Below are 16,294 nucleotides of genomic sequence, written 5' to 3'. Positions count from 1 at the left end.
TTTGTGAGAGATAGAGAGCAAGCAGGGGGTAGGAGCAGAGGGAGAGGGAGAAGCAGACTCCCCATTGAGCAGAGAGCCTGATGCGGGGCTCTGTCCCAGGACCCTGCAATCATGACCTGAGCCGAACGCAGATGCCTAACCAACTGAGCTACCCTGGCGCCCTTGCTAGCAGAATTCTTTTTTTTTTTTTTAAATTTTATTTATTTATTTGACAGAGATAGAGACAGCCAGCGAGAGAGGGAACACAAGCAGGGGGAGTGGGAGAGGAAGAAGCAGGCTCATAGGGAGCCTGATGTGGGGCTCGATCCCAGAATGCCGGGATCACGCCCTGAGCCGAAGGCAGACGCTTAACCGCTGTGCCACCCAGGCGCCCCTCTAGCAGAATTCTTGCTGGGAAGACCAGTTCTTGCAAGGGACCCATTCTTGGGGCTCTCTACTTTACTAATCCCATGTCACTTGTCTTGCAAGTACTTTGGAAAACAGTTTAGCGCTACGTGGTAAATCTAAAGATATACAAACCAGGAATTCTATTGCTTGCTATTTACCCTAGATCAGTGATTCTCAACTGGGGTAATTTTGCTTCTCCAGCAATGTACAGAAATGGCTGGAGACATTTTTAGTTTTCACGACTGAGACCATGCCACTAGCACGTGGTGGGTAAAAGCCATGGATGCTGCTAAACACCCTACAATACACAGGCTAGTTCCCTCCTGCCCTGTTCCCCCACCATCTACAACAAAAATTCTCTGTCCTTAAATATCAATATTGCCAAGAAACCTTCATCTAGAGAAATGAGTACTCACACGCACAGGGAAAATGCTCACAACTGCACTGTTTCATAACAGTCCTACAGAGGAAATGATGCGAAGAACCCAAATGCCCAACAGCGGGATGGATATATTCCTGTATATATACGTTCAGTGGAATACTTTACAGAAAGGAAGACTAATGAGTTATAAAAACTATATAAAGAAGAGCAAAAAAGTGTTTTTTATAAATATTAAGAAAGTGTTCATTGGAGAAGGGGGGGTTAATATTGGGAAAGGACACACGAACTCTTCAGGGCTTTTGGCAATGTTCTATTTCTTGAACTAGGTGGTGTTTACATAGGTGTTCGCTTTTTTTAAAACTGTACATTTATATTTTACTACTTCTATGTATATTTCATATTAGAATAGATAAAACTTATAATTATAGTTTTTCTTCTATCACACTCCCTACTTTGACAGGTCATATTCTTATTTGTATCTTCAACCTGACCATCCAGTCTGAGAACATATGTTCGTTCATTCAGTCAATCATCAATTTTGAATATCCACTATAAGCAGGAACTGTTCTAACCAGTAGGAACACAGAGATGGAACAAGATAGACACATTTCATTCCAGAGTGAAGAGACAGGCTGTAATTAATATACCAAAAATTGTAAAAGTTAATTTCCAGGGGCATTAGGTATTTGAAAACAGGTGAGTTACAAGAGAGGTTATAAAGACTGTGGTGAGAAAGAGTAACTGGGGTGAGATATTTCAGATTGAATGGTCAGTGAAGGCTTTGGTGATGATGACATTAGAGGAGATAAATGACCTGTTTCAAGTAAAGAAATGGGCAGCGTGAAGTTCTAGAGGAAGATTATTCTAAAAAATGGAAGCAGTTGTTGCCGAGGCCCTTAAGTAGGACAGTGTTTGACATGTTTGAGGAACCTCAGGAAATAAAGCATGGCTAGTGTGGATTGGATGAGGGCAGAGTGGTAGGAGATGAAGTTAGTGCAGGAGGCAAGATCTCCATCAGGGAGGGTTTGAATCTTTTTCCTAAGTGCCATGAGAAGCCACTGAAATGCTGCTGTTGTGTAGACTGTAGGAGAGAAGACAGGTGGCATGGAGACTAACTTAGGCAAGAGATGCTTGTGACTGTGAGGTGGAGATGGTGACAAATAAATAGACTCAGGATTTATTTAAAGATAGAGTCCAGAACATGAGGTATGAGGAAAGGAAGGAATCAAAATGATTCCTAGGTTTTTGTCCTGAACGACCAAGGAGAAAGTGGAAACTTTTGCTGGGATGAGGAAGACCGGAGAGTAAGTATGATATTTAAATCAAGGAGCTGAGATGCCTTTCAACAGACGAATGGATATAGAAGATGTGGTCCATATATACAATGGAATATTACTGAGCCATCAGAAAGAACGATTTCACAACATTTGCAGCAACGTGGATGGGACTGGAGATTATGCTAAGTAAAGCAGAGAAAGACAATTAACATATGGTTTCACTCATACGTGGAACATAAGGAATAGAGCGGGGGACAACAGGGGAAGGGAGGGAAAACTGAATGGGAAGAAATCAGAGAGAGAGACAAACCATGAGAGACTCTGGACTCTGGGAAACAGAGGGCTACAGAAGGGGGGTGAGGCGGGGGGATGGGGTAACCGGGTGATGGGTATTAAGGAGGGCACGTGTTGCGATGAGCACTGGGTGTTATTCGCACCTAATGAATCGTTGAACACTACAACAAAAATTTATGATGTACTATATGTTGACTAACTGAACATAACAACAACAACAACAAAAGTCTTATCTGGGGTATATTAATTTCAAATACCTGTTAGACATTCAAAGGGAGATGTCACATTGGCTCTTGGAACATGTCTCCATAGATTTAATGCGCTGAATTTGAGGATATAGCAAGTTGCCTTCAACCATACTAAACACATCCAACAAATCGTGGATTGATTTAATAAATTAGAGCACACACACACAACGCTGTTCCATGTATTGGCATGCAAAGATAATCTTTAATAGAAAGAAGTAGGCTATAAAAGTGCGTATGGTTTGCTTCCATTTTTAAGAATATTATATATTTAAGAATATTATATATTATATATTTCACTGGAAGCAGATAAACTGGAATATAAGCCGTGGTTACCTGTGCTGGGATTTAGTGTGGTTTTATTCTTTTTCATTCTTGCTATCATTAGTTTAAAATGTCTTTAATAATCATGTATTACCTGCGTAATCTGTTTCTTAAAGTAAATCCACAAAGGTCTCTTCCAGCGGGGCAGCCTGTGGCTGGGTTATCTGTCAGGTGAGGGATGTCAAGGTGATCAGGGTAATGATGGTCCAGATGCAAAGTGTGAAAGGCGAAGAGGCCCCGCCCAAAAGCGGAGGCACGGGTCGGAGTCGGGGTGCAGGGGGCGGTCCAAACGGCACCGCCCTGCACGTCACGTGCTCGCCAGCCACCAATGACCGCCTCCGAGCCCACCTTGGGAACGGGGCGGGGCGCCCAGCTGGCGTCACCAGGACAACGGGCGTTGCCGGCGCCTTGTGACTCCGGGCTGTGGGCGCGCTCGCGGCTCTTCGGCCATGGTGAGTCTGGGGCCCGTGCCGGTTGGGCTGCCCCGCCCTTCCCCGCCCGGGCTAGGCCCCCGCGCCGCCGCTGCTCGGTTCCAGCGGGCGGCTCCGGGGTGGTGGAGAGGCCGGGCTGCGGCCTGCGGGGCTGCGGGGCTGCGGGGCAGGGCAGGACTGTGCGGACCCGGAGCTCCCGCCTGCCCGGGGGCGCCCGCGACGCAGCATTCTCTGCGTGGAAGGTCTCGGCCTCCGCTGGGACCCCCCACCCGGTGGGCAACCGGACAGCGTGACGCTTTTTGGTCCCGCCGAGCCACTGAAGCCACCTAGAGAGGGTGTGGTTTTTTTGTGTGGTTTTTGTTTTTGTTTTTAAAGGAATATGTGTATCATATATTCATAATAACACTGTATTGCAGTCTGTGTGCTACCTGTTTTGTTTCTACGCAAATATATATAAATAATATACATAATAGGTATTTCTTTAAAATTCATCATTGACAGGATTTTTAGCGTGTGGGGAAATTTAAATATGTAATTTTGGATTTTCCCTCCTCCTTTTCAAAAAAAAAAAAATGGGGGCATTAAGCTGGAGATTCTTCCTGTGCGCAGCCCCTTAAGGGATTTAATTAGTAATTAGTACATTGTGAAAATTTTAAATCACTACTTTTATTCAATAAACTTGAGAGTGAGTGGGCATACCACCTGGCCCCCATTAAGCTCGTTTTTAAAACCTGACTTGAAGACTCAGCTGAGGTGTTGGATTGGCTATACTGGATTCAAGGAATTGCTGACCAAAGGTGTGATTTCTCCGGAGGCCTCCAAAGCGGGTAAAAGAAGAGAGGAGCTGGTCTCTGCTGGGGACACACCTTTGATAAAGAATATTTGAGAGGGGTTTGGGATGGGTAATAAGGAAATGCCTGGTTTTAAGAAACAGGTCTTTTAACCATCACTAGTGTAGATTTGCTCTTTACGGTGGAAGTGCTAATCTGAGAAGGCAGGGGGCTCCCCAAGTGCCAGTTGGCTTGGAGAGAAAATCTACGATTTGGAACCCTGGCAGACTCTTTTTTTTGGTAACTAGGGGGAGGCATGGTAGGAAGAGAAGGTGGCTGGTCTGTATCTATCATTGGCTTTGAAAAAACAACTGCCAGATGTGTGCCCTTTTGATAGTAGGGGGAAAAATATTACCCACAAATAACAGAAATGGGGTCTTTATTTTGTGTACTTTTTTTTAAATTCTGAATTGCTTTTAAGTGACTAATGGAACCAACAAGAGTTTCACAAAATGAATTTTACAAAAATCTGAGTGTTGTAAATATTGCAATGATTTTTATATGTTATATGTGAGAAAAGCTCTTATAGCAAAGAGAAAGGAAGAATATTCAGGAATTGAATTTTCACAGCTCTCTGAAGTCTCATATTCCTCCTCTTGCCCATTTTCCTTTTCTTCTCCCCTTCCATCCTGACCCACAGAACACCTTGATTCACTATTGTGCATTTTAAAGTTTTACTTACTTTCAGAGCATTCTACTATACTTGTGTACTAGTGGTAGATTTGCTAAACTTAGACATTTTTTGCTTTTTGTCTATTTTTAAGCATTAAGAATTTCATTCATGGAAGGGATTTAATTTTATGATGAGCTGATGCCTGGGCTCCAGTGAAAGTGGGAAATGGTTGGTATATATAGGAGGAGGAATGAGGAAGCTGCCTGTGTAATCCCCAGAACTGTATTCAAGATCGTAATATTACTGTTCATTAAATGTTTCAATCTAAACATACAACTTTAGCAGTTGATATGAATGACTTTGCACATGAATTTAGAACTCTGCTTAACTATCTCTCAATGAAAATTTCTTCAATTAAGCCATTTGTTTCTATTGCTTCTATAATGACATTCTAAGCAAGATGTATTTCCAAGCACCTTATGTGTCTTATTTAACCATCACAACAACCCTTTGAGAAAGATACCATTTCCCCATTTTAGAGGTGAGGAAATTGAGGCACAGAAAGGTAGAGTAACTTGCCCAGGTCACCCATCTGATAAATTGAGATTTCAAAACCAGGCAGATTGTCTCAGAACCTGCTTATGTAAACACTGGATTATACTGTAATGTATAGTGAATCAGTATATGTTCCCCAATATATATGGTAAGTATATGTTAGCAAATTTGTTTTCTTGTTTGGATTTTAATATTTTTGGGCACTTATGAATACTTGTATTTGTTATTCCTGGCACTGAGCTAGATGCTACAGAACAGAGTAGGGATGCCTAGCCTTCTCTCCTCTCACTTTTCCCTCCCCTTTTTCAGAAAGATGAAATGAAGAGGAATTAATGAAGACAGATTGTTGGATTGGGGTTCATACTCATGGCTGTAATAGCATTGAAAGTTTCTCCTGTCATTTCACTTTGCATTCAGGAATTGGCACATGCTTTTTGTGAATCACAAGACCAGTGTTTTACATAAAACCATTTAGACTTGGAGGATGAATATATTTAAAAAAATAAAATTCTATTTTCTGAGATTTTTCCTAGCAGTAATTTTTACATATATTTTAGTTGTATATTCTAAAATTGTTTAAAAAAGACAGCAATTTGCTTCATATGGATCAAAATATACGTTGGGATACCTTTTGTCATGTTTTTGCTGTTGCCTAATACTTTAGCTTGTAAGGCAGATTTTTTTTTTCTCGGAAATATAACATTGTATCATTACTGTTTTCCCATTTTAATTCATTCACTTAGACTTTCCCCCTGTTTTGGCACTTCTCTTTCTGTGTTTGTCTGTGGTTAGTACTTCTCAGAGGTGTTGGGAAGCACGGGGTGCGGGGGAAACTTTACAATAAAATATACCAAGGTTTACAGATAATTTTGGTCTCTTTGCCATCACATGGTATAGTTAAGAGAGCTAATATGCTTATATAATGAGATCTATGTTTATAGATCGTAAAAAGAATATATTTTCCTTCTATTAATGTTGGTCTCGCTTTGGTCTCCACTGGGATGGGGATGGAGCATAATTTTTAGAACTGTAACAATTACTTTTTCATAGAGCCCTCCACACTGTCCAGTTTTAGGCTGATCACTTCACATTTATCTTATTTAATCCTTCCACATCCTTCTGAGATTGACATTCTTATACCCGTTTAGGAGGCCCAGACTGATGAGGTAATTTGTCCAAGGCTACATAGTGAGTGGCAGATCCTGGATTTGAACTTAACCAGTCTGTCTCTAAAGTCTGGCATCTTCACCATTATACCATGGCTTCTTTCCAAACTAAAGATTGTTCCCAGTGCCTGGCATGAACGTACTTCGCCACGATTAAGAGTTTCAGTGTTTTATCAGCTGAGCCAGCAAGCTCTTTTTTATTTTATGACAAGCTCTCTATTATGATGATGTTTAATGACATCCTGCAGGATTTACTTGGCTCCCACCTCCCACCCCTTAACAGTGCAGACAACCAAAGCTCAAATATGGCCAGCCATGGGTTGGGCTACACTTTTACCTCTGCCTTCCCTGCTGCATTTTGTGTCTCACCTCTACCCTGTGTAGGGTCTACTACTACCAACTCCAGCACTGGGGTGGCTATGAGAGGGGTGTGAGAAAGTGGAACAGGGCAGTTGTTGGGAAAGTTCTTGTGGAGTCAGAATCGAGGTTCAAACCCAGCTTTTTGAGCTCTCAGTGCTGCCCCTATAATTGTCTTTACATTAAATTTTCTGTTCTGTGGTCTTCTATCCAGCATATGTTTATTGTGTGCTATGTGCCAGTCACTCTTGTAGGCAGTGGGTATCCAGCAGTGACACAGGCAAGGCTTTGCCCTCATGGAGCTTATGTTGTGGTGGGAGGAAGATAAAATAAACATGCAGATAAGGTTGTGAAAGTGCTTTGGAGAAAAATAAAGCTGACTGAGAGAGAGGAAGTTTTAGGGCGGGATGGGAGAGTGGATGAGAGGAGGGAGGTTGCTTTTTATATAGAGTGGAAGGGAAGGCCACTCTGATATGACATTTGAGCAGAGGCTATTTCATGGGAATGCCTGGAAAAAGGCCGTTTCAGGAGAGGGCTCAAATGCAAAGGTCCTGAGGCAAGATCATTCCTGGTGTGTTGGAGGAACTGCCAGGAAATCAGTGTGGCTGGAGTGTCATAAGACAGGGGTGCATGGTAGGTTCAAAGTAGTTTGGCCAAATCACATAGGATTTATAAGCCATTCGAAGGACTTCGTCTTTTCCTTTGTGGGAACGGGAAGTGATTGTCAGGGTTTAAGAAGAAGGACATATGACTTTTAAAAGGACCACTCTGTGTGCTCTGTGGAAAATATGTTTGGGGTATGAGTGAGGGGAGAAGGGACAAAAACAGAGGACACTAGATAGGACATTATTGCAGTAATCCATAGGATTAGTTGATGGATTCGTTGTGGAATAGAAAAAGTCAAGGATGATTTCCATGACTTGAGCCTGAGTGACAGGAAGGAGTTGTCATCTACCGAGATGAAGACTAGGGGAGGAGTAAGTTTAGGTATGGATAAAGAAAGCGAGAGTTAGTTTGAGACTTGATAAATTTGTGATGCTCATTAGACGTGTAAAATCTAAAGACACAATTAGGCTTTCAGAAACTGTGATGCTGTGTATTTTAAAAACACAAACTTCGTTGTATCTTCAAGTATTAGATTTGAAGGCGTCTTCTGAGTTTCTCTAGCCCAGTCCCTTCAGTTTACAAACTGGAAATACTGAGAGGGTAAATGACTTGTACAAATCGCCTGTTTACTACCTGTTGTCAGTACAAGGAACTCCTTTGTGCAGACAAAAAACTCCTAGACTTGGAGTCAGGAAATACAAGTTTAAATTACAGTTCTGCTTCTTCTTCTTCTTTCTCCTCTCTTCTTCATTGTAAACCTTGTGAAAGTTATTTATCTGCTCCAAGTCTGTTTTCTGTCATCAAAAAGGATGAGAAAGACTCCCTCTTTCTGTGAGGATGTCGCAAGTTGCAAAAGGTAGACGTTGTTTCCACTGTAATAATGAGAAAGGTGAAGAAGCTAGGGAATGGCAGTTCCCTAAAAACCCACCAGAGAGCTGAGGACACAAAAAATCTAAATGAATTAAAATCCAGAACATAATGAGCCTTCCCAGAAAAAAAGGAGAAGAAGAATCTGCTATAGACCAGTAAAGAGAAAAACTTTTGACTGCCTGTGGGCTGGAGGGACAATTTGGAATTTTGAGGAGCCCCAGCCACAGAGTAAGGCTGCACCCACCTGCCACCCCTTTCCCATGGGCCTTAACTGAGTTTAAGGATATGGTATGCTGGAGGTTGAGGTAAGGGAAAGAGAGGGAAGAATGATGCTGAGGTGAGTGGCCTCTGCTAAAGAATAGAGGCAGGGCTGGGAGTTGATGCAAATCTCTCTGAGGCACTAGGGGCTTTTAATAAAGTGGGACTACCACAGGCTGGGGGAATGGCAGGAGAGCTGACAAATATCCCTCTATAGCTATCCAGGTTTTCACTGAGGACAAGGCAACAGCCTTTCAGAAGGTGGAGTCAGAGCACAGGAGAGAGAGAGAGACAGACAGACAGATCTTAAGGCACAGACAGTGAAGGGTGCTTACTGGAGAGCAAAGACAGCTCCCCAGCTGTCAGCAAGAATGCAAAATAGGGAAAAATTTCTTGAGTTCAAAAAGCAAGTAGCTAAGTTGTACAGCTCAGAGATCTGTGAAGTTTCACCACTGCTCAGATCCTGACTTCTCCTGAAGGTTAAGTTCTGATCTCCCCTTAAGGTGATTTTAAGCCATTTTTGAACTGAATCTAAAAAATGCTACAAAAAGATCTCAAACCCAGCTCAACCATAGATTAAAAGGATTCAGTCCCCTCTACCTCCCTATCCCTACCCTAAGCAACCTAATTAAAGAAGGAGCTGCCCTTTGTGGAGGTAAATTACTGTTTTTTAAAAATTTAAGTATTATTGACATATAACATTGTTAGTTTCAGATGTACAGCCTCATGATTCAGTATTTGTATATATTGAGAAATGACTACCACAATAGGCATAGTTAATATCCACTGCCATACAAGTTATAACATTTTTTTTCTTGGGACACCTGGGTGGCTCAGTTGGTTGAGCATCTGCCTTCAGCTCAGGTCATGATCCCAGGGTCCTGGGATCGAGTGCCGCATGGGGCTCCCTGCTCAGCCGGGAGCCGCCTTCTCCCTCTGTCTGGTGCTCCCCCTGCTGTGTTCTCTCTCCCTCTCTGACAAATAAATTAAAATCTTTGAAAAAAAATTTTTTTCTTGCGAGGAGAACTTTTAAGATTACTCTCTTAGCAACGTTCAAATATATTCAGTACAGTATTACTATAGTCACTGTGTTGTACTTACATCCCCATGACTTATTTATTTTCTAACTGGAAGTTTGTACCTTTTGACCCTTTTCACCCACTTTGCCCACGCCTCACCCCTGGGAACCACAGTCTGTTCTCTGTATCTATGAACTCAGGTGTGTGTGTGTCTTAAATTTCACATATATATGAGATCATAGGATATTTGTTTTTCTCTATGTGACTTATTTTACTTAGCATAAATAACAGGATTTATACCCTCTAGATCCATGTTGTTACAAATAGCAAAATTTCCTCCTTTTTATGGCTGAATAATATTTGTATTATATATATACATATATATACAGACCACATTTTCTTTATCCATTCATCCATCAGTGGTCACTTAGGTTTTTCCATATCGTGGCTATTGTAAATAATGCTGCAGTGAACATGGGGGTGCAGCTGTCTGTTCAAGTTATGTTTTCCTTTTCTTCAGATAAATACCCAGAAGGAGAATCTGGATCACAGGGATGGTTCTATTTTGAACTTTTTGAGGAACCTCCACACTGTTTTCTGTCGTGGCTGTACCCGTTTACATTCCTACCCACAGTGTGCAAGATTCCCTTTTCTCCACATCCTTGCCAACACTTGTTACTCCTTGTCTTTTGATAGTAGCCGTTCTGACAGGTGTGAGGTGATCCCACTGTGGTTTTGATTGGCATCTCCCTGATGATCAATGATGGTGAGCACCTTCTCATGTGTCTGTTGGCCATCTGTGTGTCTTCTTTGGAAAAATGTTTGTTCAGATCTGCCCTTTTTTTAAATTAGTTTTTTTTTTTTTTGGCTATAGAGTTATATGAGTTCATGGTATATTTTAGATATTAAACACTTATCAGATATATGATTTGCAAATATTTTCTCCTATACAGTAGGTTCATTTTAGTGATGGTTTCCTTTGGTGTGCAGCAGTTTTTGTTTTTTTTTGTAGTTTGTTATAGTTCCACTGTTTATTTTTGCATTTGCTGCCTTTGTTTTTGGTGTCAAACCCAACAGTCTCCAAGCTGTGGTCAAGGAGCTTACTGCCTATGTTTTCTTGTAGGAGTGTTGTGGTTTCAGGTCTTACATTCAAGTCTTTAATTCATTTCTGGTTAGTTTTTGTGAATGGTGTAAGATAGTGGTCCAGTTTCATTCTTTTGCACGTGGCTGTCCAGTTTTACCAACACCACTTTTTTTTTTTTTAAAGATTTTATTTATTCTACAGAGATAGAGACAGCCAGCGAGAGAGGGAACACAAGCAGGGGGAGCAGGAGAGGAAGAAGCAGGCTCATAGCGGAGGAGCCTGATGTGGGGCTTGATCCCATAACGCCGGGATCACGCCCTGAGCCAAAGGCAGACGCTTAACCGCTGTGCCACCCAGGCGCCCCTACCAACACCACTTAATGAAGAGACTGTCCTATCTGCATTGTATATTTTCCCCTCCTTTGTCATAGAATAATTGACCGGATATGCATGGGTTTATTTCTAGGCTCTCTAGTGTATCCTATTGATCTGTGTGACTGTTTTTATGCCAATACCATACTGTTTTGATTACTCTGTCTTTGTAGTATAGTTTGAAATCTGGGATTGTAATACCTACAGCTTTGTTCTTTTTTCTCAAGATTACTTTGATTCTTTAGAGGCTTTTGTGGTTCCACATTAATGTTAGGATTCTTTGTTCTAGCAGTATGAAAAGAACTGTTGGTATTTTGGTAAGGATGGCACTGAATCTGTAGATTGCTTTGGGTGCTATGGACATTTTAAGAATAGTAATTCTTCCAGTCCATGAAGCATGGTATAATTTTCCATTTATTTTTGTCATTTTCAATTTCTTTCATTACTGTCGTACAGTTTTCAGAATACAGGTTTTTTTTTTTTTTAAAGATTTTATTTATTTATTTGACAGAGATAGGGACAGCCAGCGAGAGAGGGAACACAAGCAGGGGCAGTGGGAGAGGTAGAAGCAGGCTCATAGTGGAGGAGCCTGATGTGGGGCTCGATCCCATAACGCCGGGATCACGCCCTGAGCGAAAGGCAGACTCTTAACCGCTGTGCCACCCAGGCGCCCCAGAATACAGGTCTTTAAACTCCTTGGTAAATTTATTCCTGGGTATTTTATTATTTTTTGATGTAGTTGTAAATGGGATTGTTTTCTTAACTTCTCTTTTTGCTAGTTTGTTATTAATGTATAGAAACCCAACTGATTACTGTACTGATTTTGTATCCTTTACTGAATTGAAACTTTACTGAATTCATTTATTCTAACAGTGTTTTGGTGGAGTCTTCAGGGTTTTCTATATATGGTATAATGTCATTTGCAAATAGTGACAGTTTTACTTCTTCCTTTCCAGTTTGGATGTCTTTTATTTCTTTTTCTTGTCTGAGTGCTGTAGCTAGGACTTCCAGTACTATTTTGAATAAAAGTGGTGAGAGTAGACATTCTTGTTTTGTTTCTGATCTTTGAGGAAAAGCTTTCAGCTTTTCACTATTAAGATGTTAGCTCTAGGGGCACCTGGGTAGTGCAGTCGTTAAAGCGTCTGCCTTCGGCTCAGGGCGTGATCCCGGCGTTCCGGATCGAGTCCCACATCGGGCTCCTCCGCTATGAGCCTGCTTCTTCCTCTCCCACTCCCCCTGCTGTGTTCCCTCTCTCGCTGGCTGTCTCTCTGTCACATAAATAAATAAAATCTTTGAAAAAAAAAAAAAGATGTTAGCTCTAGGTGTGTCATATATGATCTTTGTTATGTTTATGTTTCCTCTAAACTTTGTTGAGAGTTTTTATCATGAATTGATGTTGAATTTTGTCACATGCTTTTCCTGCATCTATTGAGATGATCATACGATTTTTATGCTTTATTTTGTTAATGTGGTGTTTCACATCGATTTGCCGATGTTGAACCATGCTTGCATCTCTGGAATAAATCCTACTTGATTGTGGTGTACGATCCTTGTGATGTATTTTTTAATTCAGTTTGCAAATATTTTGTTGAGGATTATTGCATCTGTGTTCATCAGAGATGTTGATCTGTAATTTTCTTTTTTTTGTTGTCGTATATTTGGTTTTGGTATCAGTGTAAATACTGGCCTTGTAGAATGAATTAGAAGCATTCCTACCTCTTCTGTTTTTTTAAATAGTTTGAGAAAGATAGGTATTAACTCTTCTTTAAATGTTAGGTAGAACTTACTTGGGAAGCCATCTGGTCTTGGACTTCAGTTTGTTGGGTTTTTGATTATTGATTCAGTTTCATTACTGGTAATCAGTCTGTTCATATTTTTTATTTCTTCCTGATTTAGTCTTGGAAGATTGCATGTTTCTAGAAATTTATTCATTTTTTTTCTAGATTGTCCAGTTTGTTGACATGTGATTTTTTGTAGTAGTCTCTCATAATCCTTTGTACTTGTGAGGTGTGGGTCGTAACTTCTCTTCTTTCATTTTTTTTTTTATTTTAATAATGATTTTTTATTATATTATGTTAGTCACCATACAGTACATCCCCGGTTTTCGATGTAAGGCTCGATGATTCATTAGTTGTGTATAACACCCAGTGCACCATGCAATACGTGCCCTCCTTACTACCCATCACCGGCCTATCCCATTCCCCCACCCCCCTCCCCTCTGTAGCCCTCAGTTTGTTTCTCATAGTCCATAGTCTCTCATGTTTCATTCCCCCTTCTGATTACCCCCCCTTTCTTTATCCCTTTCTTCCCCTACTGATCATTCTAGTTCTTATGTTCCATAGATGAGAGAAATCATATGATAGTTGTCTTTCTCTGCTTGACTTATTTCACTAAGCATTATCTCCTCCAGTGCCGTCCATGTTGTAGCAAATGTTGAGAACTCATTCTTTCTGATTGCTGAGTAATATTCCATTGTATATATGGACCACAACTTCTTAATCCAGTCATCTGTTGCAGGGCATCTCGGCTCCTTCCACGATTTAGCTATTGTGGACATTGCTGCTATGAACATTGGGGTGCATATGGCCCTTCTTCTTTCATTTTTTATGTTATTTGATTCCTCTCTCTCTCTCTCATTGATGTGTCTGATTAAAGGTTTACCAAAATTTAGCTTTTCAAAGAATCAGCTTTTAGTTTCATTGATTTTTTTTTTCTATTTTCTTTGTGTCTTTCATTTATTTCTGTTCTGATCTTTATTATTTCCTTCCTTCTAGCTCTGGGCCATGTTCTGTTTCTAGTTTCTTTAGGTACAAGTTTAGATTGTTTTTGGAGATTTTTCTTGTTTCTTCAGGCAGGCCTATATCACTATAAACTTCTCTCTTATAACTGCTTTTGCTGCATCTCTAAGATTTTGAACTGTTGCATTTCCATTTTTGTTTGTCTTTATTTTTTATTTCCTCTTCGATTTCTTTTTTAACCCATTGATTGTTAAGTAGCATGTTGCTTAGCCTCCAAGTATTTGCATTTTTTCCCAGTTTTTTTTTTTTTTTTTCTGGTTTCATACCACTGTGACTGGAAAGGATGCTTGATATGATTTCAGTCCTCCTAAGTTGATTGAGATTTGTCTTGTGGCTTAATGTGTGATCCAACCTGGAAAATATCTCATGTGCACTTGAAAAGAAGGTTTCTTATGGAATGTTTCTTATGGAATGTTCTGTAATATTTGTTAAATCAGTCCTGCCTAATGTGTCATTCGAAGTCATTGTTTTCTTACTGATTTTCTGTCTGGATGATCTATCTATTAATGCAAGTGAGATGTTAAAGCTTCCTATTATTATTGTATTACTGTCTATTTCTCTGTATCTGTTAATGTTTGCTTTATATATTTAGGTGCCCCTGTGTTGGGTGCATAGTTATTTACAAATGCTATATCCTCTTGTTGGTTTAATCCTTTTATCACTATGTAATAATGCCCTTTTTTTGTCTCTTATTACAGCCTGTTTTAAAGTCTGTTTTTTCTGCTCTAAGTATTGCTACCCCATCTTTTTTTCCACTTCCACTTGCACAGAATATTTTTTTTCCATCCCTTCACTTTCAATCTCTACGTGTCTTTAGATCTGTAGTGAGGGCAGCATATAAATGTGTCTTTTTTAAAAATCCGTTCAGTCTTCTATCTTTTGAATGGAGCATTTAGTCCATTTACATTTTAAGTGATTATTGATAGATATGTACTTATTGCCAGTTTGTTATTTTCTGGTTGTTTTTGTAGTTCCTTGTTCCTTTCTTCTCTTGTTCTCTTCCCTTGTTTGATGACTTTCTTTAGTAGTATGCTTGGATTCCTTTTTCTTTATTTTTTGTGTTATCATAGGTCTTTGGTTTGTGGTTACCATGAGGTTCATATATAAATCCTGTATATGTAGCAGTCTATATTAAGTTAACTGTCATTTAAGTTTGAACACATGCTAACAATATTAATCCTCCACATTTTATGTATATGATGTCATATTGTATACCTTTTTATTTTGTGTATGTCTTGACTGATTTTTGTAGATATGATTGATTTTACTACTTTTGTCTTTTAATCTTCATTTTAGCTTTATAAGTGATTAATCTACTACTTTTTCTGTAAGTTTGCTTTTATCAGTGACATATTTTCCTTTCCTTCCCTCTCATTACCGCCTTTTCTTTTCCACTTAAAGAAGTCCATTTAACATTTCTTGTAAGGCCAGGTTAGTGGTGGTGAATTACTTTAACTTTTATTTTTTTGGAAAACTCTTTATCTCTCCCCAATTCTGAATGATAACCTTTCTGGGTAGAATATTCTTGTTTGTAGCCTTTTTCCTTTCAGCACTTTGAGTATTTCATGCCCCTCTTCTGGCCTGCAAAGTTTCTGCCGAAAAATCATCTCATAGCTTTATGGGATTTCCCTTTTTTTTTTTTTTTTAAAGATTATATTTATTTATTTGACAAAGAGAGAGACCGCCAGTGAGAGAGGGAACACAAGCAGGGGGAGTGGGAGAGAAGAATCAGGCTCCCGGTGGAGCAGGGAGCCTGATGCGGGGCTCGATCGCAGGACCCTGGGATCATGCCCTGAGCCGAAGGCAGACGCTTAATGACTGAGCCACCCAGGTGCCCCGGGATTCCCCTTGTACTTAACTTTTTACTTTTTTTTTTTTTTTTTTTTTTTTTTTGCTGCTTTGAAGATTATCTTTAACTTTTGCCATTTTAATTATTATGTGTCTTAGTGTGGAATACATTGGGTTCATTTTGTTTGGTGCTCTGTGTGCTTCCTTGGCCTCGGTACCTTTTTTCTTCCCCAGGTTGGGAAAGTTTTTAGCTATTATTTCTTCAAATAAGTTTTCTGTCCTTTCTCTGTCTTCTCCTTCTGGGACCTCTAAAATGTGAATGTTAGTATGCTCAGTGTTAACCCTAGAGGTCCCTTAAACTATCTTCATTTTTTAAAATTCTTTTTTCTTCTTGCTGTTCAGCTTGGTTGCTTTCCAGTACCCTGCTTTTTAGATTGCTGATCTATTCTTCTGCATCCTCTAATCTGCTTGTATTTTTCATTTCAATTACTGTATTCTTCAGTTCTGACTGGTTCTTTTTATATTTCCTCTTTGTTGAAGTTCTCACTGAATTCATCAATTCTTCTCTCAAACCCAGTGAGTATCTTTATGACCATTACTTTGAATTCTTTATCAGGTATATTGATAATCTTCATTTGC

At 39.9% G+C, this 16,294-nt stretch overlaps 1 protein-coding gene across 1 annotated transcript in view; it reads left to right on the top strand.

Annotated features, from left to right (window-relative positions):
• The first annotated feature begins 3,237 nt into the window (after positions 1–3,237).
• The window catches only part of FBXL2 (F-box and leucine rich repeat protein 2), a 112,927-nt gene continuing 99,870 nt past the window's right edge, over positions 3,238–16,294 (top strand). Inside the window, 2 exon segments of the mRNA XM_045798307.2 lie at positions 3,238–3,267; positions 3,269–3,361. Coding sequence (XP_045654263.2) covers positions 3,238–3,267; positions 3,269–3,361 — 123 coding nt within the window.

Source organism: Ursus americanus, chromosome 20 (genome assembly GCF_024610735.1).
Source record: "Ursus americanus isolate L20-20 chromosome 20, mUrsAme1.1.p, whole genome shotgun sequence".
Lineage (NCBI taxonomy): Eukaryota > Metazoa > Chordata > Mammalia > Carnivora > Ursidae > Ursus > Ursus americanus.
The sequence above is the reverse complement of the archived record's forward strand: the minus strand, read 5'-3'. Positions and strand labels throughout refer to the sequence as shown.